A 27,160-nucleotide genomic window follows, 5' to 3' on the forward strand; every position below is an offset into this window, starting at 1 on the left:
AAAATGAGCTCATCCAATAACTCAGCTACTGTGGAAGGGCTGACCATTTACGCTAATAAAACAAGCCTATTGTGTCCATTACTCCCACCCATGTCATTAGGTCCTAAAAGTTGTAAAATGCACTAATAGTTAAATCCAGAGTTAATTCCCTTCCTCCGTTCTACCCTACTGCGCCTGCTCTATAGGCCCAATAGATGCGGAAGATCGCCGAAAGATCCGGGTACTTTTCCAGACGGAAGTCGAGCCGTTTTGGCTTCATGCACCACTGAGCAACTTTCATAGGAATGAACGGGGCCCCGCCTCCAACGCTGTATCCAGTTCTCTTTATACATCCATGGTTGGCTCGGGTCTCGAGCTGAGGAATTGTAGCTTTTATTCACCAATAAACTGTACACATACACTGCTACAGCTACGTTCACAGCTATAACGCCACCGACAACCGTCAGTCACTTCGCTCAGGGCTCAATGAACCGTTACTGATGCTGCTTAGCTTAGCTTAGCTTATTAGCCAGCTAGCTAGCTGGCGAGCATGGAAGAATATTTGAGGCAGTCCACATCGTCAAGATAAGACCAAACTAGCTAAATTGAGAAAATATATGACAACAGTTATATTGTGCGACAGCGACGGGAGACTAATATGCGTCGTGTGTCTTAAGGTGCTAGCGAACGAAGCCATGAAGCCGGCCAAGCTAAAGCGCCTGAAATATCAGGGCAAAACAAAAGTGGTATTAACCTGATTCAAATAGAAATGTGTTTCTGTTTATCACTATCAAACAGGTTTGAAGTATTTAGGTTGAAACGTTTTAGAATAGTTCCAATGGCATCTAAGAGTACAAATGATAGTAAGCATTATGCTTAATCGGTGTTACGATTATGAAGGGGTCCTTGGAACATGTTCTCCCCTTTAAGGGGTCCCTGGCCCCAAAAACTTTGAGAACCCCTGTTCTAGAAAATATCTGGAACAACTGTTCTGCAAACATCTCATCGCGCTGGGACAATGTTGCACTTGTATTATAAAATGTCAAGACTTTATATACTGTAGTAGACTACTTTAGAAATGACTCACAGACTCAGGTTGTTTTGCAGTAGATATAGTAAAAAAAGAAAGGCTGAAACATAACTCTGACAGCGTGTCTGACACCTAATAGCACAGAGGCACCGCTGCAGCCCTGGTGGATTTTAAATTCTTGGCAACTCACAAATCAGCATTTTCTCTTGACTGCACTTAAAATACTGTGTGTGTCTATGTGTGTGTGTGTGTGTGTGTGTGTGTGTGTGTGTGTGTGTATGTGTGTGTGTATGTGTGTGTGTGTGTGCCGTCTGAGCCTTTAAGAGAATGACAGTAAAATTGTTTCTCCAGACTTCAACGCTGAGCTCAGGTACCATTCAGAAGTAGCTCATTCTCGTCCCCCGAGTGGAGCCGGTAAACAAAAACAGCTGTAAAAATAGCAACACGGGGCTGTTGCTATAGGCGACGTGTTTGCCAGGAAAACAAACAACATGGCAATAAACAGATATTAAATGCCATTACCTTTTGGCCCTATGTTTATGGCGGTCTGTGTAAGTTATGGCTGAACAGTTTATGTGACCCGTGGCCTGGAAAGACTTGTAAATGTATTAAGTGTTGGTCTGCTTGGCTAGATGAAGAACATAAATAAATAAAAAAATCAACCTGGTGGAATGTTGGAAGTCCATTACTGAAATGAGCTCAAGGCGTTCTCAACCAATGACTTGTCTCTAAATTTAATGCTTACATGTCATCCTTAAAGGGATAGTCCGCAAATTTTTTTAAGTGGGGTTGTATGACATTAGTATCCATAGTCAGTGTATTACCTACAGTAGATGACGGTCAGCACGCCCCCAGTTTGGAGAAACAGACAGGAGTACCAGCATGGGAGCTAAGCAATGTACTGCTGTGGACAGGGGCAGCAAAACGGATTTTAGCCACCTAAAAGAATCAATATCTGTTTAAGTGTACGCTATATAGAATATTTGCAATGCTTTACCTCGCTGTCAGACAGCCATATAAGACGGGGAACTGAAGCGATTGTATCCATTTATACTCTCGCCAAAGCCACCAGACTCCATTGAAAAAATTTTTAATTTTACCTTGCAGAACATGGGTGTTGCTGGTCTACCACTGCATTGATCGGTTAGTTTGTTTGTGTTATTGTGTGACTTTGGTCATTACAAATTCACCAAAGTCACACAATAACACAAACAAAATCAAATCAAAATCAAATTGGTCATTACAAATTCACCAAAGTCACACAATAACACAAACAAACTAACCAATCAACGCAGCGGTAGACCAGCAACACCCATGTTCTGTAAGGTAAAATTACTATTTTTTTCAATGGAGTCTGGTTGCTTTGAAGAGAGCATAGATAGCTTCAGTTCCCCATCAGAAAAGGGCGTTCTGACGGCAAGGTAAAGCAGTGAAAATATTTTAAATATAGCGTACACTTTTTTTTAGGTGTCTAAAATCTGTTTTGCTGCTGCCCCCGTCCACAGCAGGACATTGCTTTGCTCCCCGGCTAGTACTCCTGTCTGTTTCTCCAAACTGGGGTCGTGCCGATTGCCATCTGCTATGGATAAGTACCTCATACAACCCTACTTCAAAACAACAGAACTATCCATTTAAAAGGGCTCCTCTTAAAATGCCATATTTTATGCTCTCCAAACATTTGGGAGCCATGTTGTCGTCCACATAAGGACTCAGGGTCAGAGGTCAGTGGCTCAAACTGGCCAGTGGCCGAACGTACAATCAAATAATACAACTCACACAACAGCAGGAATGTTAAAAATGACACGGAGATCACGGTAGTGGACGTTTTTTTGACGGTATTGTGCTGTTTTTATTGGCAGCCACACTGGCTAGAAAATAATGAATATTGTCATCCTCTTGACAGTCGTTCCCACTGACTGAACTGCTGAGTATCTAAATGGCCTGTTTGACATCATCACAGTGTGTGTGAATGCTGAGGGGTCACAGCGGAGGAATGTGGTCATGCGAATATAACAAGCAGTCAGCAGGGAGACGATAAAAAGTGAGCCAAGAGCCAAGAGAGAAGTCTGAGAAAGAGTGACTGAGAGAACAGTGGTCAGAGGGTCAGTCAGTCAATTATATTGTAATAGTGATATTGAAGTTTGGGAGCAACAATGTGGGGATTTCAACAGAGGGGGAATAGACATTCAGACAATGGGTTTGACTTACGGCAGCCATGGAGTTGATGCGGTCGATGTAGTAGTCGGGCCAGCTGGTGGCCAGCTTGTTGGGGTCCTCTTGCTCCTGTGCATGGACACAAAGACACACTGAGTTACTGAAAATATTACAGTACTCTGCTGGTTTAAGGGTGAGGGCAAGTAAATTATACATATTGAAACCCCTATGTAACTTACACATAGACCGTGATGCAAACATTAAGCATGAGATTGAATTCTTGCTCCTCTAGTGGCTGATGCCTGGGATGATGTCAACGTCAGCTTGACTTTCACTTAGTTTATTCAGCCCACCATTCACGGGTGGATTATGAGACAATGGGCACAGACGTGTAAAAGGCCCCACCATCTCTCCAACATACTGTAGGAGCAATGGACATTATAGTTGTTCAGCCCTTTTTGTAGTCATTTTGGTCTAATTGTAGTTGTTTTGTGTTACCTCTGTGGATGTTTTGCCCCTTTTTTGTAGTCATTTTGTGTCTCTTTGTAGTCAGTTTGTGTCTCTTTGTAGTCGTTTCATGTTTCTTTGCAGTCGTGTTGCATCTCTTTGTAGTTGTTTTGTGTATCTTTGTAGTCGTTTGGTAGTCGTTTTGTGTCTCTTGGTAGTCGTTTTGTGTCTCTTTGTAGTTGCTTTGTGTCTCTTTGTAGTCGTTTCGTGTCCCTTTGTACTTGTTTTGTGTCTCTTTGTAGTCGTTTTGTGTCTCTTTGTAGTCATTTCGGCCTCTTTGTAGTCATGACAGTCTCTCTGTAGTCTTTTTGTGTGTCTTTGTAGTCGTTTTATGTTTCTTTGTGGTCATTTTGTGTCTCTTTGTGGTCATTTTGTGTCTCTTTGTAGTCATTTTGTCTCTTTGTAGTCTTTTTGTGTCTCTTTGTAGACGTTTTGTGTTTCTTTGTGTTCATTTTGTGTCTCTGTAGTCGTTTTGTGTCTCTTTGAAGTCATTTTGGCCTCTTTGTAGTCTTTTTGTGTCTCTTTGGAGTCACTTTGTGTTTCTTTGTGGTCATTTTGTGTCTCTTAGAAGTTGTTTTTGTGTCTTTTTGTAGCCGTTTTTTTGTCTCTTTGCAGCCGTTTTGTGTCTCTTTATAGTCGTTTTGGTCTATTTGTAGTGTTTTTGAGGCTCTTTGTAGTCATTTTTGTTTCTTCGTGCTCAGTTTGGTCTCTTTGTAGTTGTTTTGTGTCTCTTTGTAGTTTTTTTTGGTCTATTTGTAGTCACTTTCTTTCTCCTTTGAGTCTTTTCCTGGTTGGTACGTGTCTCTTTGAGTGGCGTTTTGTAGGTGAAAGCCAAGGGGTGGGGCCATGTCAGTTTAGGCCCCTGGACCTGTGCCCCGGTAGGCCCGTTCAGTAATCCATCCATTCTACTATTGTGTTGGTGTTTTCTGCTTTGCTGTTGGGTTATTTTGTTTTGTTCTACCACTCAGAATCAAGTGACAGAAGAAGTATCCATTCTGCCAATGTCATTTTCAGTTGACAACTTGACACAGTGGCTGTAATAGTAGTGGTTGCTAGGAGCAGTTGTAGCAAGAAATAGGTCAATTAGAGAGTTGTTATATATATATATTTTTCATTATGTAACTGGGTAGCAAGCTAGCTATGGTGCAAGATGATGTTCACATTTGTAATCCTGTCTACTGTCTGTAACCCTGGGGAGGCAGTAGCTCAGTCTGTAGGGACTTGGCTCTGGAACCGGAGGGTGGCTGATTCAAGTCGGTTGTACCAGTGTTTACTGGTAGCTGGAGAGGTGCCTTTGAGCAAGGCACCGAAGCACCTTTTTCTACTACTTCTACTATTACTACCACTACCCCGTAACATGAGTCCTACTGATTGTGGTGATGCCCTGACATTTCCTGGAGCACTTAATGGTCAAAACTCCAGCAAGCTTTCCTGTAGCAATACCATCAGGTCAAAAGTGCTCCTTGATTGAGACTCCTCCATGACGAGATATCTGAAACTAAATGGATTGACCTCCATGGAATCTGCCATGAATATTTATGTTCTTCAGAAGATTAATCCTAATGTTTACGGTGACCCTCTGACCTTTCCAATAGAGGCACCATCAGGCCAAACTTTTCCGCTTGTGTACAGGAAATATCAAAATCTATCGGGGCAGACAGCTGCGGAATGTACCGAAAAAATAAAACCCAACAGATGATTAACCCCTTTTTCATTTTGGAAACTTTGTATCTTTTCCCCTCATGACAATGGCACACTTCAACATCCAAATGAAGACTAAATGGATCAGGCAGCCCAGTCCACAATAACTGGGTCACAACATCTCAGAGTATTCACTTGTCTTAGCTTTTATTCCAGAGACAGAGAAAAAGAGAGAGAAAGAAAGAACAAAAATAACTGCCTTGAGTGCACTCCACAATAGTTTTCAAATAGCTCTGTCTGAGATCAATTTGTCCTGGCCAATCCGAGGGGAGCGTGATGCCACGAGCAACCGAGGCACAGGGGAATACAGAGACCATGTTCCTTGGTTCACATCTGGTCTTGTTTAGCCCGGAATTAGAGCACTGGTGCAGCATTGTTGTTGATCTTGTTACTGTGTGCACGTCAGCGAGTCAGTTGGAAACTTACAGGATGTCACGTTCACGCAAAATTTGATAGTTTCGTAAGATAAGAGAGAAAGTCTTTGCCAGATTTAAATCGTAACATTTGTCAACCAATTTGACATGATCCAAAAAATTTTAAAAAGGAAAGGAAATTTAAAAAAACTCCTATTTTTTTTCTATGAATGTTGTGTAAAGGTAGGGCCATGACATAGACTGTACATAAGAAGTGGACTAAGTTAAAGTACTAAGACGAAAACACGGACAATACCCAGACCGGACAACACTGTGGTAGCGACCTGTCAATCACAAGGTAGCCCCGCCCTAAAGCATCCCCTGCTTTATGGTCTGTTTGACTCTAAATGGGACCATAATTTACTAAATGAACATCATGCTGTATTGAAGAAGACTTGAAACTAGCGATTGAGACCATAAACTCATGTTTACAATGTTTACTGAGGTAATAAATCAAGTGAGAAGTAGGCTCATTTTCTCATAGACTTCTATACAATCAGACTTCTTTTTGCAACCAGAGGAGTCGCCCCCTGCTGGCTATTAGAAAGAATGCAAGTTTAGGGCACTTCCGCATTGGCTTCACTTTTAAGAACAGTAAGTTGCCGCCTGGCCATGACCGACTTCAGGGTTCCAAAGACTTTATTCTTCTTGGTATGTCATCTATTGAGTGCTACAGCCATAATCACAAACACTCCTGACATTAGAGAGGTTCAGGTGCCGTTCCTACACAAAGCTACTAAAACCTACATAAAGCTGTAGGAGCTAGTTTGAGTTAGCTGAAATTACTCTGTGAGACCATACTACAAGACACAATACAACCCATGGTAGTACATCTGCTTAGAATAATAAGCCCATTATAAAAGGCATTATAATAATGCTCCACCCACAGATTCGTTGTGAGATTGTCAATTAAGCTGTGCTGCAGCCACCAGGAGCAAACTAAGCTCTGTGATTGCTCACATACCGAGTGCAACAACTTCATTTACTACAAGGGCATTTCTCGCTGCGACAAGAGCTCATCAATTCTCTCTGTGTGCCTTCTTGATATGGATAATCAATATTTTATCCCACCCAATCCCTTCATTTCTAAAATGTTGCTTCAATATTTGCACAGCTGAAAGCAAATGGCATTTTCTGTTAATTAAACCACAAAGTAACTCCATTCTGGGACAGGCCTGAATCGATTGTCCCCAGACATATAAATCCCTCTTATTATGACCGGTAATGACTTTCAAGTCTGGACTTAAAATTGAGCTGCAGATACAGAAAATCCACTGATTTGCAAATCATATACACTCAAGCAGCTCCCCTACAGCTCTTTGGGTTGGAGCAGAAAGTAGTGGATTTCAGTCCTCGCTGGTTATTATGACCACCGTCCGTTTCTAATCTACAGCACTCTGCTGCCAGCATTTGAGCTCAAGCTAAAGAGCGAAAACAAAAAAAACACAATAGAACTCACTGTACTACTCGACTTGTGTTTTCAAGCTGGCCGTCGTTTCCACTATACTGCTGACACGCTCGGGACGCGATGCCAGACAGATCCTGACGCTGAGATTAACAACTTAACTGCCTCTCTCTGGCCCTTCAGCCCAATTACAGCTGCCGACGCGCCCTCCAAAACACGTCGACCCCGATGCAACGTTTACTCTGGCAGTTTCACGAGTAAAGTACTGCAATTGTCGTCTTGTTTTTGGGACAAAATGAAAAACACAATTTCAACATGAGCCTCGTCATATCAGTCCATACACTTCCTGAATATTTGACCCTGATAATGGGATTTCTAAAAGGGGGAAGTGATGCCGAGTCTATTCTTGTGTGCTGCGTACTTGATCAAACCATTTTAGGGAGTTAATCGCAGTTGATGACTGGTATTAAAATCTGGTGATAAGAATCCAGGCTCCACTCTACAAATGAAAAGTTCCAACAGCAGGCTTTTGATATTAATGGAGAGAGAGTCTGTGTGCACATTTATATGATGGCACGCAACATACAGTATATGTTGTATATTAAGGGTGGGAAAAAATGTGTGATTTTTTTTTTTTTTTTACAATTTTGAAATCTATTTTTTAAATGCCAGAATCAATATATTTGCTTCATCTGAGTCTCTGTGGAGGTAGAAGGAAGTTACCGCTTTTATTGTTGTAGTCTGAGTAACGTGACGTCATATCCGTTCGGTATCCGTCAACCAAGACAAACAGTAGCGAGCCGAAACGAGGGAGTAGAAAACAGCGGAGGGTCGGCGTAGATACGACCTTCACCCTCACATGTTAAATCCAACATTGCAAACTCTACACATCCAGTAAAGTATGGAAACACTTTGGGTTACACACATTGAAATGAAAAGCAGAGCTAGACATCACGGCTAAAGCTGCATGCTAACTCTGTCATGGACAGGAAACGTTATTGTATTGCAGTAACGTGCGGTCAAGCCGGCCGTCACTCTCATCTCCATGGTCAAATGGGCCGAAGCTACAACTGTAGAGCACCCATATACTGACATTTATGTTAAATATAGTCTAACGGAGCTGACCATGGATGTATAAAGAGAACGGAGCTGACGGGAGAGCTAGAGAAGACCTTGGAGAAGTTTGAGGAAGTATACATGTGTGATTACGTCCGGTTTTCAAAATAAGGTGTTAACATACATATACGGATATAAGATTGATGGATTATATTCACCAGAAGTATAAAAACATTACATGTCCCTTATAAATTAAATAGAAAATACCACTAATTTGTGAAGGAAATGTCTTTATTCTTTGAGTTTTGGATTAATGGAAAAAATGGAGGAGCTTTAAAACGTTGCTAGGGAGAGGGACGTCTGGAAATCCCTGCTTAGCCTGCTGCCCCCGCGACCCGGTCCCGGATAAGCCGAAGAAAATTAATGAATGGATGGACAAAATTAATTAAATAATTCCCTGACAATGACGGATATATTTGACTTCAGGACATCTCTGAAAATCAAACATTTTTACTTTATTAATTTAGATATTTTCCAAAGTAAAAGTCCCCAGAAGTGTATGATTCAACTTTTCCCCATGATCTAGTGTTAAAAAAGTTAACAATAAATCGTAATATCGAATCGCAATACTTAAAATTCGCATACATATCGAATCTGCACAGTATCGTGACGGTATCGAATCAGGAGACAGGTGTATCGTCCCAGCTCTAATGTTAATGTAGTGCTCTTCTGCCTACGGTCCTCTCTCTACATTCCAGTCGCGTGCTCTGCTGCTGCGACAGTTTAAGGTCAACCCCATCATTCTATTCCAGCAATTACACACTTAACACACTACACTGTAGCATTCCTCATGTCTGGTGACATTAAATATGATTTACAATCCAGGTTGCAGCAAGCCAAAGAGGACAGGAATCCCCAGCAGTGTATCAGGTATTATTTCTGTAAGGTGTTCCTCTTGTTACAACCATCTGTTGAGGGATATATTGTTTCTCTGAAGAGCCAAAGACTTGACTGCAGCCAGGGTTCAAGAATATTTCCCCGTGTGTTTGGCAGTCTATTGCGTTCGCAGAGGCACCTGTTGAAAGAGTAGATGAAATTACAGATTTCAGCTCCCCTGCTGTCGACGCAACGAGCCGTCTTAAAGATTTCAAACCTCCTAAAAAGCTTTGACTGACAATGATGATTGAGCTCGCAGATTGTAAGACACCTATATGCACGTTATACATTTTAAGTCGAGGTTTCAGGAAAAAAGGGAGGTAGAAATACTCAATTGGCCACAGTCAAACCCTTTCAAGTGTCGTGGGAGGTTGACTCCAAAACATACTCTCAATTTTAAAAGATGAGCAAGAGTATTCTTCAACATGTGCTCTGTGGTCATGACACCGTCGCAAACCCATGTTAGCGTGTTCTGCCCAACAAAGATCTGACAATTTCAACTTTCATGTTTTCCAGTCTTAAGGCTCTTTGGCAGCCGACTTGGCCCAGTCGCTCATTCAAGTGTAGTCCAACTATTCTTCTGGGCCTGAGACGGGCCAGAATCTATACATCGCCTCTCAGTGACACGCTAACATTTTTCCACGGGGGTCTCCAGTTTCTCTGGCAATTGAAGCGCTCGTCGGGCGCCTCACACTCCGTTCCCATGTGGTCAGAGAGGCCCGGGGGGGTGGGAGGGAGGACCCTGGCTGTGATGTGGGGGTTCTTATGAGCCGTCTGAAACCATGACAGCACCGGCAAGCTGCTGCTGAATGGAATACTGTATATTCAAAAAGCACTTCATAAATAAAAAAGGAGGGGGACTGCAAAAGACTGCATTTAAAATGAAAAACAAAAGCCCAGTTAGCATTTATTGTATAAGAAGAAAATAAAGAGTCAACCAGTCAAGTTTACAACCAAAATGTCATCACTTCATCATTTTATCCTATTAGATATTTGTGTGTAAGTGTCATAATTAACATATGACTTCTTGAGTTATGGCCAAAAACATGTTTTTGGGTTTGGGTTGTGAGGTCCATTTGACCACCAAATTCTAATCAGTTCATTTTTTGAGTCCAAGTGGACGTTTGAAGAAATTCCCTCAAGGCGTTCCTGAAATATCGTGTTACAGAGAATGGGACGGACATGAGGTTGTGATCCATACGGATCCCCCAAACAGTTTGGCACGCAAGTGAACCACATATTGATTACACTGTTTAACCATCATAGTGACAAATAAAGTTTTACTGTTGATCGTTGTCGGACAATATTCAGTATAAATATATGCGATCGGGAGATCGTCATCAATGCTTTCTAGTCACCGATCCCTGATGATGCTACATTGTGAAAAACAAATCTGTTACTGAAATCACATTGGCAGCACCAGAGCAGCTAATGTGCCGAGGTTCCATTGAGTTCCATTCAGTAAAAATGATTAGTAAAAATTAGTATTGAGCAAAGGTAAATTCTAACATCATCATGATGTGTTAGGGCTGTCAATCAATTAAAATATTTCATTGCAAATTAATCGCACATTTTGTATCTGTTCTAAATGTAGCTTTAAGGGAGATTTGGCAAGTATTTAATACTCTTATCAACATGGGAATGAGCAAGTATACTGCTCTATGCAAATGTATGTATATATTTATTATTGGACAATGACAAATATTGTCCGGAAACAAAACGTGATCGGGACATCTCTTAAAGTGATATTTGTTCCCTTTTCTACTGTTGATCGTATCCAATCCATGACTCAAAAACTGTGATACGATCCGAACTGTGAGTTTTGTGATCCGTTGCACCCCTAGGTCACAGTGACCTTTGACCTTTGACCATCAAATTCTGATCAGTTCAAGTGGACATTTGAGCCAAATTTGAAGAAATTCCCTCCAGGCGTTCCTGAGATATCACATTCACGATAATGCCAACGGACAGCCTGGAAACATAAAACCTCCGGCCACGGCTGCTGCGACGCGGAGGCATAAAAATACAATTTGGTGTAGGTGGTGCTTATATGCCACATAATGATCAAAACAAAGACAACTTCTTATTTTCAGAAGCAAACCAATGATATAAACGACTAAATACTCCGGCACAGAGACTCTGAATTATCCTAGATGAAACTTAATGATCTCCTTGGCAACGTCAAGCTCCATCATGAAGCTAAAACGTGTCTTTTTCACTGCACCGATATAAGCCTATTGCATTCAGCGAATCTGCATAGTCCGGTACAGAAAGCTAACTTCAATAGCACTGTGTTACAGCGAGACATTGGGATGCATTAGCTGTCATTTAAGTAGTATATTTTTCCCGTTCTCTCCGCTCCAGCTGTCACCACAATAATGTTCCCGTCTGCGCAGCGAGGGGGGGATTGTCCGACATTCCAAAGAGCCAATCTCTCTGCAGGGAATATTTATCTATGGAAGCCGGGATATAAAGTCTCACCTAGAGAGGCAGGAAATGGACAGGATATTGAATTCTGGAAGATTATGCAACGCTTGCCGCCTCTTACAGGTAGCTAACATTACACACGTTTTAGCACATGCTCGAGCAGAAATATTTGCCTGGGGGTCACGTTAGTTTAAGTGATGGGGATGAAGTGCATGTGGCTAATAATTGAAGACAGAAGCCGCTGCCACGTTAGGAGAGGGTTAGTAATGTGTGTGGGGTGTATACGGTACGACCAGCCAGCGCATGTTAAAGCTGGGGTAGGCAGGTTGGAGCAAATATGATTTAGATAGTAGATAGTCACTTTATCCTGACAGTAGTGCATGAGACAGGTAATCTGAAAAAAATCATGTGCCTCTGTGTCCTCCGGTTCTCCTAACTGCATCTGCAAGATTTCACAGACCGGAGGAAAACAACCAATCAGAGCTGAGCTGGAGCCTTGCTGTCTCTGAGCAGCTGTCAATCTCTCGCGAACTCCGATCAAACGGTCAAACTAGGCAGCGCTGATCAAATATGAATCAATATTCTGTTACTGTAATGCCTATAACTCTCCTCAAATGTTTCCAGAAACATCTTTTAGTACAGTTTAGCTGTAAAATGAGAAAGTTTGTGACCCGGCAGCCATGTTGAGATCAGTTGAGGAAATACCAAGCACCGCCCACCAGCCGGAGCAAACTTTCTCATTTTACAGCTAAACAGTACACTACAAGATGTTTCTGAAAACATTTGAGGAAAAAAATAGGCATTACATTAACAGAATATTGATTCGTATTTGATCAGCGCTGCCTAGTTTGACCATTTGATTGGAGTTCGAGAGTGATTGACAGCTGCCTCCGTTGAATGAACAGCCAATAGGAACGCCCTCTCTCTCAAAAATGACCTGTGATTGGCCAAAGTCTCCCGTAAAGCCTGAAAACAGAGCCATGAGGAGGTACAGAAGTCTAGTTTTCTCTCAGAACACTTTGATTACAATATGCTGAAAGGTTATTGTGGAATTTTTTGCCCAATGATGCCAAAAATATTCTGCCTACTGCAGGTTTAAGCAACGCCATCCCACTCACAGCATCTGAGATGAGGAGGACAACACGTGGTAGGATGGTTTTGGACAGCGTAGCCGATGTTACACAGAAAATCCTCTTTTAAGGGAAATTCAGGACAGTGGATAATGCTAGTTTTTTTTGTGTGTGTGTCAGTGTTTTTTGACACTGATAAAGGGCCATATTGTGTGGTCATGAACTGAAATCACAGTGCATGTGTCAGTGCAGCACTACTAATGGGAGTCAGGAGACCCTGGTTTGGCTCCCAGCGCTGAGTGATTATCAGGAGCTATTAGATGTTACATGGTTTTCCCTACCTGGGGGGCTGCTGGACGCGAGTCATGCTTGGAAAAAAACACACACACACCACAGGCAGGAATGCAATACACTCATACGGAGATTTACTCATGCCATCTCTGTTTCACTTAACATGTATGTAAGCCATCATACCAAGAATGAAGTCCACTCTTTCTCACACATGCACGCACGCACGCACGCACACACACACACACACACACACGCACATAGACAGACACCCAACACCCCTGGCTGTGGCTGACTGGGTGGCTAAGATCAGCTGTGCAGATACGGTTTGCTTATGTAAAAGCCCGAAGGCCTGGACAAGATGTTCGAGTTAGTCATGGTACACAGAGAGCATATTTACGCTAATTCCCTTACATCATTGCTGACCGGTATTAGCTAGACTCTGTACCGGACTAGTGCTTCATAAACAAACTAAAACTATTTTGATGTCGGGGTGTTTTTGCAGCTCATATGTTCTGGGTTAAGGTATTGAACATCAATATTAAAGTTCACTCCCAACAAGTCAAATACCGCCGCTTGGTCAGCGCTCCTCGGCATCAGAGACCGACTCACGGGGTACCCCCTCTTGTGTTACTTTTGGACGGAGTGTCAATAGAGGCTTATTACATACTGTACATAGTGTCCTTTCAAAAAAAAAAAAAATTCAGTTTTCACAGGAAGTTTAAGCAAAACAACCACTTTGGCCCAATACAAAAGTCCCCCCCTAAGGCCTTACGTCCTGAACCCTCAGGGACTTGACTGACGTCACCTGGTAAATGGTTGAGTGTGAGAGGCTGCAAGGGCTTGAAATGGTAGAAATATGAATGGGACACCACTTTGAGGTGACATACCCCGTTACCTTGACGACGTCAATTGTTTGCTTTTATTTTATGTTTTTACTGCCTATTTGAACGTCTTCCAGGCTCTTGCCTCATGAGACTAAAGATAACTGTCAAATTATCAATTTACTTGTTTTTGTCAAACTTCATGAAGCAAAATTGAAAGAAATGGTTGATGAATAAATCAGGAGTGTAATATAGTCTAATGCTGCATTCCTCTGATTTCATGTGATTTTTTATGTAACATCTTAAATCCTTTATGTTAATGTTTCTATGTAAATTTAAATATGTCTGGCTGAACACCCATGTGCCGTCCTCTTCATTTACCTTTTTTTTTTTTTTTTTTTAACTTACGCCTCCGGGCTTCCCCTGGTAACTATGGTAACCCTGTGTTTAACGTGGCACGCTATGAATTGTGGGTAATTCCCCCGGGCAAAGTCTGCAGAAATGTGAACTTGAGCATAAAGAGCTCCAAAATGTCTGCGAGAGAGCCCTCAAGGACTCGACGATTTCACAGTGGGAGCGCCATAAACCCGCCTCAAAAAATAAAAATAAATAAATGCAAAAATAAATACAATACAATTATTAAAAATAACTTAAATAAATATAAGGGAAAATTAAACTGAAGAGTAAACAGATAAGGGAATTAATACAAAGATAAATACATCCATCCATCCATCAATTAAATGTAACCACTTATCCTATTTACATTTCACATTCACATTTCATCAATTAATTAATGGCTACACTTATTTTAAATATAATTTTTACTTCATTTAATTTGCTGAATTTATTTATTTATTCATTTATTTTTGCAGCTTCCGTCCTCCGTACTGGCAAAGCGTGAGCGGTTGGCGGTAAATGTGCTGGCCGGGTTTGTGTCGCAGGTGAACAAAGTTAGTTTGTCCCTTTGTCCAGCCCTCCGCGGCTCGCTCCAAGTGTTATCTAACCACAACAACTGGAGCCGTCGCTTGGCTGGAGGAAACAAGGGAACCAGTGTTTGTCGCTGACGGGAACGGCCGAGGGAAGTTCTGCTGTCCTCTGCTCTCCATTCAAAATCACTGTCATGCTGTAACTCTCAGGAACACAGGGCTTCTGTGTGTGTGTGTGTGTGTGTGTGTGTGAATAACCTGCGTCTTTCCCTACGTATATGCTTGTTCATGTCTGTGTGGGCGTGTACACGCGAGGACAGTATTCATGCCTTCCTGCCCGCATATTCACACACAGACATGCAGGTTATTTTCCAATATTGAACGCCAGTTTTGTTTTTTCCCCCCTCATTCTCCATTACGCCGCTTCTCTCCATGAATGAGGGGTTTGTTTGGTTTTTCCTCCGGCCTTCCGCTGTGCACTGTTACCCCGCTTTTTGCTCTCCGTTTCCTGGCCTGGACGCACGGGCTGTTTTTTTTCCACCTTAGCCTCGCAGAGGAAATGATTTCTGACTGGGAGACATGCAGGCAGGAACGACAAACTAATGTATCCTACCCCTGAACCCGGCTTAGGCGCGCACACACTGCAAACCCTTTTTGGTTCCAATATGCCCCGGCTGGTGCCAAAAACTCGGTTTCCACTACCTTTCTACTACAGTACAAAGAGTCTTCATAAAAGCCTGTGGTTTGTTTCGGTGAGATATTGAATAACTGATATTGGAGTATTATTGAAATTGCTCCTTTTATGTGGGTTCACGTGTGCAAATGCACATTCTGCCAACAATTCAATCCCCCCTTTGATACTATACAATTTATTCAAATGGAACAGCACACTGTGCGAGTCCTATGGTTATCATAATGTATCAGAAGAAAGATTACATCCTCCTCTTGTATTATTTTTGACCCGTATTGCATTTCATTGTAAACCGGTGTGCTGCTCCAGCTTCCATCCTCGCCTTGACATCCCTCTAAACACACCGCAATTCCACTGCTCTTCTTTTTCCTAGTAACTCAATACTGGCCCTGAATGCAAGTACAAACTTTTAGACATGCAGGTGCACACACACACACACACACACACACACACACACACACACACACACACACACACACACACACACACACACACACACACACACACACACACACACACACACACACACAAAGCGGTGTGTGTTTACTCCTTTTTAAAAGAAGGTTGTCAGAGCCCATCATATCAGCTGAGCTAAGCCTGCATGCCATGGAAAGAGAAAGAAGGAGGGGGTCCGGTCCTCGCCCTGCTCCCAACGCCAAACCCTCAGCCAAAAAACAAATTAGCAAAGAGACACGGGGGAGGGTTTACGACTATTTATTCAATTTGCTATTGAGTGAGAGAGGAGGGGCCGGATTCCCCCCCCCTTTTCTCAGCGCACAATGTCATTTCCTGCTGGATATTTGACCACAAAGTGAGACCAGAGCGGAGAGACATGCTGAAGGGTATGACGAGAACGAGAGATGTTTTGGCGCGGGGAGAGGGGTGAAAGAGAGGGCTAACCAGAATGTTCTAGTGCTCCCATGGTGTGTTGACAATTCTTAAACAGCACAAGAAAATTGCTTGAGATTTGGAGGTTGAGGGTTCTTGAAACAAGAGCTTGGGAGCATATTTGTGTACTCAATGTTGCACGTACGATATCCCGGAAAATATGGTGGCACGTGTTTGTGTCGATGCAGAAATGAGGAGGGCTGGCTGGCTAGAGTGGCTGAACTGATTTCAAAATGGGGTTCTGCCCTTCAATAACATTCAATGCTGACAGTTTAGCTCTAAACTGTGGGCTCAGGCAGCCAGTCAGCTGAGGGCCAGCCAGAGATTAGAGCTGATACACGGTAATAAAGCACAGCCAGAGACCAACTCACCTTCTTCTTGCTGCAATAGATCTGCCATTTCTTCTCATCGGGCAGCGCGAACATGGCCTCCCTGTTCTTATCCGTCAGGTCCAGTTCATCCTGAAACAACAAGGAGACACACAGTGTTCAGTTTTAAACCGTCGCATGGAACAATTTGATTGGATTTGCACTGGATTAGATACAATTTCCATAAAGCACGTCAACAAAAATACTAGGAGGAAGTTTCATTTTGTGTGGATTTTGGCGCACAAAAGCAGTAGTGTTTCCGAGCACCAAAGTCCCTTTAGAAAAGCTCTCATTTTACTGCATCAGGGTCTGACAGTCTGCCCTACGCAGTCCTGGTTCTGGTTCTCCCGTGCCTCCCTTCCCTCCAGCGGGTCCAGCAATACGGCCACATTCTCGGAATGCCAGATGAAGCTCTGCTCCTGGCATGATTTCCTGGCATGATTTCGTCTGATTTCGCCAGAATCGGACCCGGAGGCACCGATGACAAGCATTAAGAATAACTATATAGAAATAGCCAATATTCTCTCTGATGGTCTCGTTTGCTAATGTAGGAAGGATAGAGGCATCAGTATGACAGGTTCCTCATAGTAACGAAAAAATCCTTACAAAATAATTAGGGCTGTCAATCGATTAAAATATTTACTCGCGATTACATTTATCACATGATTGTCCATAGTTAATCAGTATTTAATACTCTTATCAGCATGGGAGTGGACGAATATGATTGTTTTATGCAAATGTATGTATATATTTATTATTGGAAATCAATTAACAACACAAAACCATGACAGATATTGTCCAGAAACCCTCACAGGTACTGCATTTAGCATAAAAAAATATGCTCAAATCATAACATGGCAAACTGCAGCCCAACAGGCAAGAACAGCTGTCAGTGTGTCAGTGTGCTGACTTGATTATGACTTGCCCCAAACTGCATGTGATTATCATAAAGTGGGCATGTCTGTAAAGGGGAGACTCGTGGGTACCCATAGAACCCATTTTCATTCACATATCTGGAGGTCAGAGGTCAAGGGACCCCTTTGAAAACGACCAGGTCAGTTTTTCCTCGCCAAAAATTTAGCGTAACTTTGTAGCGTTATTTAACCTCCTTCCTGATAGTATGACATGGTTGGTACCAATGGATTCATTAGGTTCTAGTTTCATATGATGCCAGAATCTTGACTATTTTTTAAACTGAGCCCGCTACAACCTAAAAATCGCAAGTTGTGTTAAGGCGTTAAAACTAATTTGCGTTATTATCGCGTTAACTTTGACATCCCTAAAATTAACACAATAGTCAATCACCATTTAAAGTAATCACTGGGAGACACTTGAATATAATCACCCCATCCCTCAGGACACAATCCCTGTTCCCCTATAACAATACAGAGCAAAACATTTGAGCAGTGACTGCTGATCACTTGATGAGTGAGTTTACACAGTGACATTTGATTGTCCAACCTTCCCTCTGTCTGACTGAGAACTGGTCTCCAAAGACCACAAAGTGTTTAAATATTCACCCCGCTGCTCTGCTCAATTCTTCAGCTTGGTACAAGGAGCCTCCTGCACCTTTTGAAATGCATATGAGGCCAGGAAATGAGTTTCCGTGTGCCAGCCAGGGAGGAAAAGTAAAGTCTTGGAAAAGAGGGGATGGATAAATTTGGGTTGAGGGGAGAAGGAGAGAGATGGAGGAAGGGGAGGAGAGAGAGAGAGAAAGGGGCTGTGTGGTTCTGGAAAAAAAAAAAAAAAAAAATAGAGGAGAGGATGAGATGCTATATAGCGCGAGGGCTTTGTGCTCAAGCTCAAACTAATCTCACCATAATGGTTTTGCTACCATGACGTCAGCCAGAAGTGCCGGGGCCTCCCGGGGCCCCCCAAAGTGAAGATGGCTACCGGTGCCAGAGGTTGGGGCCCCTTAAAGCCGAGCCAGTAGATTCACAGGGTTTGTTTTCATCCATTCAGCTGGACGGGGTACAGGCCGAGGTGGCCCACATTCCAAGTATCCGACACTATGAGGAATGACATCATCTCTCACACAGTCCTTTCAATGGGATAACCAGCAGCAGCATTATTGTGGCTTTGGCAAAAAAAAAAGGAAAAATGTGAAGGGTGTGAACTTCAAGGGGGTCTTCTACAGATAAAAACCCACAAAGACGCTTTAGAATCTATGGTCAAAGCCCTTTTTTCATCTCAGCAGCGTGAATGCAATCATTACTTAGACTCACACCCGGAGCTCATCATCCAGGGTCTACATTACCTGCTACTAAAAAATGCATGCTGCTTGTTTGTCAAGCAGAAAACTATAGCCGTCTTGTGGCGGCTAAACATCTAAACCCCCGAGACTCTCCGTCCTTCAATCTTTGGGCTTTGGGTTGGACCACGATCCTCTCTCCACATCCCCAGGCTTAGAAACCGAGGCCGAGAAGGCGGCTCTTCTCTGGCGTGTCGCCTGGTTTGCCGGGTCGCCGGGTCAAAAAGCCCCGCCGTCCGAGCTGCTGCTGTTTTTGAGGAGCTGATACTGGGAGCTGGTGGGGAATGAGACCCCTGGATTTAAACCAGATGGGAGCTGAGCCCGGCAGCTGATCTCTATGCTCCTTCTTGCTCTCTCTATCTACTCCCTAGGCCTCTCAATGTAAGCGTTATATGGAGGGGGAGTTATATGAGAGCAGGATATACGTCAGCGACGAAAATGAGGATTTAGGCATCTGAGACAAGTAGGTTTAGGGGAGCAGGTACCCGAGACGTTTTTGTTTTAGGGATGTCAAAGTTAACGCGATAATTCGTTTCTAACGCCATTTTCAAAGGGGTCCCTTGACCTCTGACCTCCAGATATGTGAATGTAAATGGGTTCTATGGGTACCCACGAGTCTCCCCTTTACAGACATGCCCACTTTATGATAATCAAATGCAGTTTTGGGGCAAGTCATAGTCAAGTCAGCACACTGACACACTGACAGCTGTTGTTGCCTTTTGGGATGCAGTTTGCCATGTTATGATTTCAGCATATTTCTTTATGCTAAATGAAGTACCTGTGAGGGTTTATAATAATGATAATAATAATTCGGAATGGTATTATTTATATTTAAAATTGCAGAGTAAAGGATAATGTCAACATTATGAGGTGTAATTTTTATAGGATTTTCAAACTCAAAATTGCTTCAAAGTAGGGCTGTCAATTGATTAAAATATCTAATCACGATTAATCACATGATTGTCCATAGTTGATCGTGATTAATCGCAACTTAATCACACACTTTTTATCTGTATATCATATCGTATGTATGTATGCATTTGCATAAAGCAGCATATTCGCCCACTCCCATGTTAATAAGAGTATTAAATAATTGACAAATCTCTCTTTAAGGTATATTTTGAAACAGATAAAAAAGTGTGATTAATTTGTGATTAACTTTGGACAATCATATGATTAATCACGTTTAAATACTTTAATCGATTGATAGCCCTATTTTTTATTTTTTTTTCCAGAAATCCATTTATGATTACATAAGGCCTTTACACAAGATTTATGGTGTATGAATAGGATAATGGCAAAGTCAAGTATGGCAGCAAGAAGAGGGAAACAGGAAGGGAGTGTCAGGGTGGGCTGAGGGCTGATGTATGTGGAGATTTCCTAACGAGAACTGCATGTTCCATTGAGTGATTATTGTCAGGGAGTAGTGGTACCAGTCTGCATTTGAATGAGAGAAAAGAGAGATGGAGTTGAGGATGAGGACATCGGGTGGGTGGAGGAACGTTCATGTCATGCCAGCCAGAGGACTTTTCCTATCCAGTTATGCAATATTTCACCATTTTCTTCCACCAACGCCTCCAGTACGACATCTGCACACCCAGTCCCTCTCTCAATCTTCCAAAACAAAAACCGAACCACTTTCCACTTTGTGCCCCCGTCCTCCTTCACCAGCACGCTCCAGCTGGGAATTCACATAAACCAAAACTAATATTGTTACACCTGCTGCCAGAGAGGGGTAAGACATACCTACCTAAGGATTCTCAACCTCTTCTTTCATATTTCCTCCACAACTGCCTATTGAATAATGTTTTACATTTCAAAAAGGGCTGTCGTGGTCGTGAGTGTTGACTGTCGTGCCCGCTGCAGACCGACTGACCTGCCCTGTCATTCAAATTCCTGTTTTTCTCAAGACTGGTAGGCTTCCGATAGACGGGTTTCTGTGCAACGTCATCACAGAGATGCGTGCGCAGCTATAGGGGTCAGAAAGCACGGCATGCCTAGCAGAGCCAAGCTCCAAATCAATGATGATGAGGAGTTGTTGTGCAGTAAACTAAACTGCACCCACCGCAGAAAACATGGATTGAAAATGTCTAATATTCCGAGGGGATCACATGTCTTTTGTTAAAAACAGAAGGATATTATGGATCCAGGCCTGGTGGGCAAAAGCATTCTAGTCACACAGCGCTAGCAAAGCAGCGGGTGGTCACGGCGAGCTGTCATGCTCCACAGATCGATACAAATGAACTGATCAGCAACACTGATCTCTCACTCTAAGGAAATATTTATATATGTTTAGCGACTACGCCTTAAAACTTGGAAGTGATGTAAGACTTTGTTACTGCTCTAAATTGCTGTAACGTTACGCGACTACGACGGGGGAAAGCTCACTCTACTGTCTACGTAAGGTAATAAAAGCCAGAACCAGCTGTACATTGACAATGTTAAGAAGAAGAAAAAGTGGGCGACTGTAATCGGACGTGTCTCAAAGAAGGTACATTATATAGCTAAAAAGTGAAAGTCAATTATACATTCCATTGCAACATCAGCACCCAGCAGCAGAGCTTCGCTTCCGCCATTTTGGACTGAAAGTGACTACGCCAGTAAAACGTCCGCCTACAAAGTGCCTTACAAAAGTAAAACAAAATTATTTCTATTCTATCGTCATAATTTTAATGTCTCTACTGAAATGGCCTGTGTTAAACAATAACAATATTATAAATATGCATACTATTATAACTATTTATTTATTAAGCTTTTTTGCCCGGCTGCTTCCCAGAGGAGCATAAAGTGAGCGATGGACATAAATGGAAGTCAGAAAAATCCAGCACACAGATCTTGAGAGCAATCTCAAACTTTTTCATATCAAGGATAGCCCATGGGTGTATTATAAGTTAATATATCCATTATTACAGCCGCATACAGCTGGCAGGAAGCTGGCAAAACCAGATATGTCATATTATGAGTGTGCAGGGCGGTGCAGTCCTGTCTGATGCTCGTTCATTATGCCGAGGAAAATAACTCTGGATTCAGCTGTTAGTTCATTTTACTACTTTTAGGACATAATGATTTAAACTATTTAAGCGTTCGTGCTGGGAAGCTGATTTACCTCAAAAAAAGTTATTCTCTGATTTACAGACATCTCTTTATACATCCATGGCTATGGACTCATTTGCGGCCGTTGTCAAAAAGCACCAGAGTTCCACCTCTTTGCTTCTATACTCTTTGCCCGTTCTCCAAAATGCTGGACTATTGCCAATATTTCAGAGCAGGAATCACTCTGAGATCTATGAGGTGAAAATGTGTAGTTAACAAATGAATGATGTACTGAAATACCCTCCAGGGATTATTATGATGATGAAGAGCACATTACGTACATAAATTAATGTGTATGACATAACAGAAGTCAGATGATACGACATGTCTGTGGGAGATTTGAAGTGGTTATCCACACCATATGGAAAGAGTGTGAAGGAAGAGAGAGAGCGATGAGTCGCAATGACACATGGGGAGTGAAGTCAGAGAAGTGAAGGGGAAACCTAAATACCCGCTACTGTTGTTTAGTCTATATGCGGAGACAGAGATGAACTGCAGGAGGAGTATTGGGGGGGGGGGGGGGGGGGGGGGGGGAATGTGAGGGAAGCAAAATGTAGAGGAAGACAGAGAGGTCAGCGAGTGAGTAGGTGTGAGTGACCGGCACAAGGAGGAGTGGGAGTGGGTGTGTGTGTCTGTGACAACTGATTGAGAATGTGTGAGGCTCCACCCAAACGGGAAATGTGTGTGGTCCAAGAATGACATCCTCTCACATGCATGTGCGTCTACGGAGTGGCATTTCCAGAGTGCAAACGAATGCCTTTACCTCATGTCAAGTCTTACAGTGCTGGCTGAGAGAGGGGCTGTCTGGCGTAGCGCTGACACACACACACACACACACACACACACACACTGTATATGTATCCTGTAGCAGTCTCTGGGCGAGACAGGAAGGCAGAGGAAAGACAGGCAAGATGGCAGGAAGTCATATGAGGCCTCCAGGGAACCCACAGGAAGCTGTAGCTGCCATTATTGACCCAAACGAGTTTCAGTGAGTTTCTGTGTATGTGTGTGTGTGTGTGTGTGTCCTACACCAGGCCTAGCCTCACTAGTCCTGGAGTTCTTCGCTTAAAGCAAAGACTGAATCATTTACCACAACCAAGAACACCAACTTCTGATACTTAAAGGGATAGTTTGGGTGTTTTGAAGTGGGGTTGTAGGTTGTATGAGGTACTTATCCATAGTCAGTGTGGGCAAATATGCTGCTTTATGCAAATGTATGTATATATTTAATATTAGAAATCAATTAACAACACAAAACAATGACAAATATTGTCCAGAAACCCTCACAGGTACTGCATTTAGCATTAAAAATATGCTCAAATCATAACATGGCAAACTGCAGCCCAACAGGCAACAACAGCTGTCAGTGTGTCAGTGTGCTGACTTGACTGTGACTTGCCCCAAACTGCATGTGATTATCATAAAGTGGGCATGTCTGTAAAGGGGAGACTTGTGGGTACCCATAGAATCCATTTTCATTCACATATCTGGAGGTCAGAGGTCAAGGGACCCTTTGACAAGCTAGTATGACATGGTTGGTACCAGGGTCCTTAGGGTTTTGCCAGAATCTAAAACTTAGTGTCGTTAAACAAATTTGCGTTAACACGTTATTATTGCATTAACTTTGACAGCCCTAAAAATTACTGTTTTGTTTCAATGAAGTGTGGTGGCTTTGGCGAGAGCATAGATAACAGCTTCAATTCTTTGTTGGAAACATAGACTGTATAACTGTCTGACGGCAAAATAAAGCGGTGAGAATATTCTAAATATAGCGTACACTTAAACACTAAACACTTAAACTGATATTGATTTTTTTAGGTGAGACTTAAAACACCCGAACTATCCCTTTAAGCTGCTTTATGTCCCTTAACAAATCATCAATCACTCACTCTGGGCTCACACCACATTGCAGCATTCAGATGAGTCACAGTATCCTCTCTTTGATGAGTCAGTAGCCGTTGCTAGCCCTACCGCCCCCCTCCCCTCGTCCAAACAAGGCTTGACCACTGATGGTCCATGATAAGGTCTGTTCAGTCAGGACAGTGTGAGAGCTGGCTTCACAACAGAGGGAGGAGAGAGAGAGCGTTAGGAATGGGAAGCAACGCAAGGAAAGGAAAGGAGGGGAAACAGAAAGGAAAGACGGTGAGTCCCAGGGCGTACACTGCGGAGGAAACTCGCTCCCAGCGGCTCAGAGGGCGGAGAACATTTCCATTCCCTCCTGTTATGCAACGCATTTTTTGATTCGCGTCCGGCTCTAAAAGTCACACTGGAGGGAACATTAGGGAGAGGATTTATGTTTTTTTAAAAGAGTCCGGTTGTTGGACTGTGATTGGGAGTCACATGGAGGAGCGGACGCTATTAAAAGGCTGTGGCGCACAGAATGCAGGGTCCCGACACTGGACAGCTGGACCGCTGCCCAGAGTGGTTGGATTAAAACTGCCCCAAATTACGAGACAGAGAAAGAAAGAATGAGGCTCCCGCACATAGGGGAAAGAGACAGACAGACAAAGCAGATAGAACACACACTAATCTGATGTCTGCCAGCACTGTACTTGCCAGATGTTGGCCTAGTGGGTCCTGATTCAGTTGCATCAGTTTGTCTAGATGTACTGTACATTATATCCTCGCTCATCTCAACACACAGCTCATTACAGACGGGTGTCAGAGGGGCTGTATTCAAAATATCATACTATAGTAGTAGTACGTACTGATTTGTCCAAAATGTGGAAAAATTAACTGTGTAGATTTTGAATATTGGCATTTTTGCAAAATGGTGAATAGGAAAGTTGTTTCGGAGTTAAGAAGCTCCACAAACTGCCGTGACGGCAAGCCAGCACCTGCCAGGGGTCGCTGGCTGGAGCGGGTTCGTTTAAAATATGACGACATGACAACGGCGAGCACACAAAGCCACCAGCAACGCTACATCTGTGTACGAAGCACAAACGCACGCGGTTTGTCGGACACTCGCTATCGTTACGCCATTCTTACACAGCTGACAATAGGCATTACGGTAAAAGAATATTGATTCATAGTTGTTTTCCTCTGGTCTGTGAAATCTTGCAGATGCCATTAGTAGCACCGGAGGACACAGAGGAATATGATTTCTTTTTCATTTTTGTCTCATGCATTACTGTCAGGATATAGTGACCGTTCTTATAAAAATAACTTTTATTAATGATATTTGCTCCAATCTCGCCTGCTGCTTTAAATACTTGACAATTCCCCTTTTAGGTTCATTTTGAGTGGATAAAAAAAAAAATGTGTGTGATTAATTTGCAATTAATCGCAATTAACTATGGACAATCGTGCGATTAATCACGCTTAAATATTTGAATGGATTGACAGCCCTAATTACTACTGCATGGTGATCAGCTGTATCACCTCATTGCATTACGTCTCCACCCAAAGACACACCGGCAAGTTCTGGTATCTCAAACTTTCCACAGCCTGCTACATTACACTTAAACATAGGAAGCGTTCTCAAACGTATAACCTTTAAACAACCTCGACTCCACTTCTCCGCTACATCATGAAAAATGCAGGAGCATAGAATAAGTAATGGGGCAAAAGAGATGACTTATCGTCCTTGGTGTGTAGCTGACAAAACTAATATTGCAGAATAAGCATGTGTGGGATTCATCTTTGGTTCCCTTGTGCAAACACTCCCTCTCTTCTGCCAAAAGCGCAACAACTCATCCCAGAGAAAGTCTAAAGACCGAACCTGCTTCCAAGTCCACCATAAACCCCGTATGAAAGTCTCGACAAGCCCATGCAAATGAGCTTGGAAGCATTCGCCGCTGATGTTGGACACAATGAACAAAGGCCACATCAGATGGAGCTAATGGATCGTATCAATTAAACTGCACATCTGCAGCCGGCCGCAGAATTTCCTGATAGCAAATGTGCCGGGTTCAGGTTTTTTTTTTTTGGGGATGTGGGTGCATTTTAAACAGTTTCTTTCCGCCAGCGCTTCAAAAGCTCGCACGCATAGTTGATATATGGGCCATGTGTGAAGTTTGGCAGCGCTTCAACGACAATGACTGCTTTATTTTTGCTTCGTCAAGGCAATTCCGTGCTAATGACAACAAATGTGGAATTGCTCTCATGTTTAGGTAATTGAGAATGGGTCCTGCTCAGTTATTTTTGATGCATTTCTCACTGTTAGCAGTTTGGTTCTTCAAAAGGAAGAAAGTGTGAGGTTGTCCGGGGACAGCCAGACTGGCATTTACAAGTTTCAGCTGATGGCACAACGAACACATGGCGCTCACTGTGGAAAGGTCGGCATATGGTCGCAATGTGTCGACGCGTTTTGCGAGGGCCTGAACCCAACTACGCAGTGCCAATGAAGCACTGCAGGGTGAAGTGTTTTAAAGGTAAATACAGAAGACACAAATGCAACAGATTTGGAGGCGATAGGTGTAAAGGATCTGCTGTGGAAGAGAGCTGGATGCAGTGGCTCACTTTAGATTGTAGTTATATAAGGAGGAAAGTCTGACTCGGCATGATTCTTTTTGCGAAGAGGTCGCAAAGGAATGCCCTCCCCTAACTGTTCCTCTAATTATTAAAAAAAGAAGACCCTGGCTGTATTCAAAACCAACTACTACATACTACTGACCGACGCAGTATGAAACAGTTTAAGCTGCAGTAGGTAGATAGTTACTATATCCTGACAGTAGTGCATGAGGCAGGTAATCTGAAAAAAAATCATGTGCCTCTTTGTCCTCCCGTTCTCCTATTCTCCTGTTTTCAGAATCATCTCATAGTGCACTGTTTAACTGTAAAATGAGAAAGTTTGTGACCCAGCAGCCGTGTTGAGATCAGTTGAGGTAATACCAAGCACCGCCCACCAGCCTGAGCACAGCCTGACCTGCGATTGGTCAAAGTCTTCCGTCACGGGCTAGATCTTTAAAAACCTGAAAACAGGTTGAATTGAATTGGATTACAATATGCTGAAAGGTTATTATGGAATTTTTGCCCAACGATTTTTGCCTACTGAAGCGTTAATACTCTTATCAACATGGGAGTGGGCATAAGTGCAACTACAGCATCAAGTGAAATAATAAAAAGGCATTACAACTTTACAACAATTTTTTTCTAAGATACAGTGGGGCTGTCAATCGATTCAAATATTTAATCACAATTAATTGCACATT

The 27,160-nt window shown here is 42.7% G+C and overlaps 1 protein-coding gene across 5 annotated transcripts in view; it reads right to left on the reverse strand.

Annotated features, from left to right (window-relative positions):
* The window catches only part of daam2 (dishevelled associated activator of morphogenesis 2), a 136,867-nt gene that overhangs the window by 53,362 nt on the left and 56,345 nt on the right, over positions 1–27,160 (reverse strand). For all 5 annotated transcript variants that reach the window (XM_074661751.1, XM_074661753.1, XM_074661752.1 and 2 more), the window contains exons 3-4: positions 16,667–16,756; positions 3,218–3,292 (exon numbers count right to left, since the gene is read on the reverse strand). In XM_074661751.1, coding sequence (XP_074517852.1) covers positions 3,218–3,292; positions 16,667–16,756 — 165 coding nt within the window. The remainder of the gene's footprint in view (positions 1–3,217; positions 3,293–16,666; positions 16,757–27,160) is intronic.

This window comes from Sebastes fasciatus, chromosome 15 (genome assembly GCF_043250625.1).
Source record: "Sebastes fasciatus isolate fSebFas1 chromosome 15, fSebFas1.pri, whole genome shotgun sequence".
Classification (NCBI taxonomy): Eukaryota; Metazoa; Chordata; class Actinopteri; order Perciformes; family Sebastidae; genus Sebastes; species Sebastes fasciatus.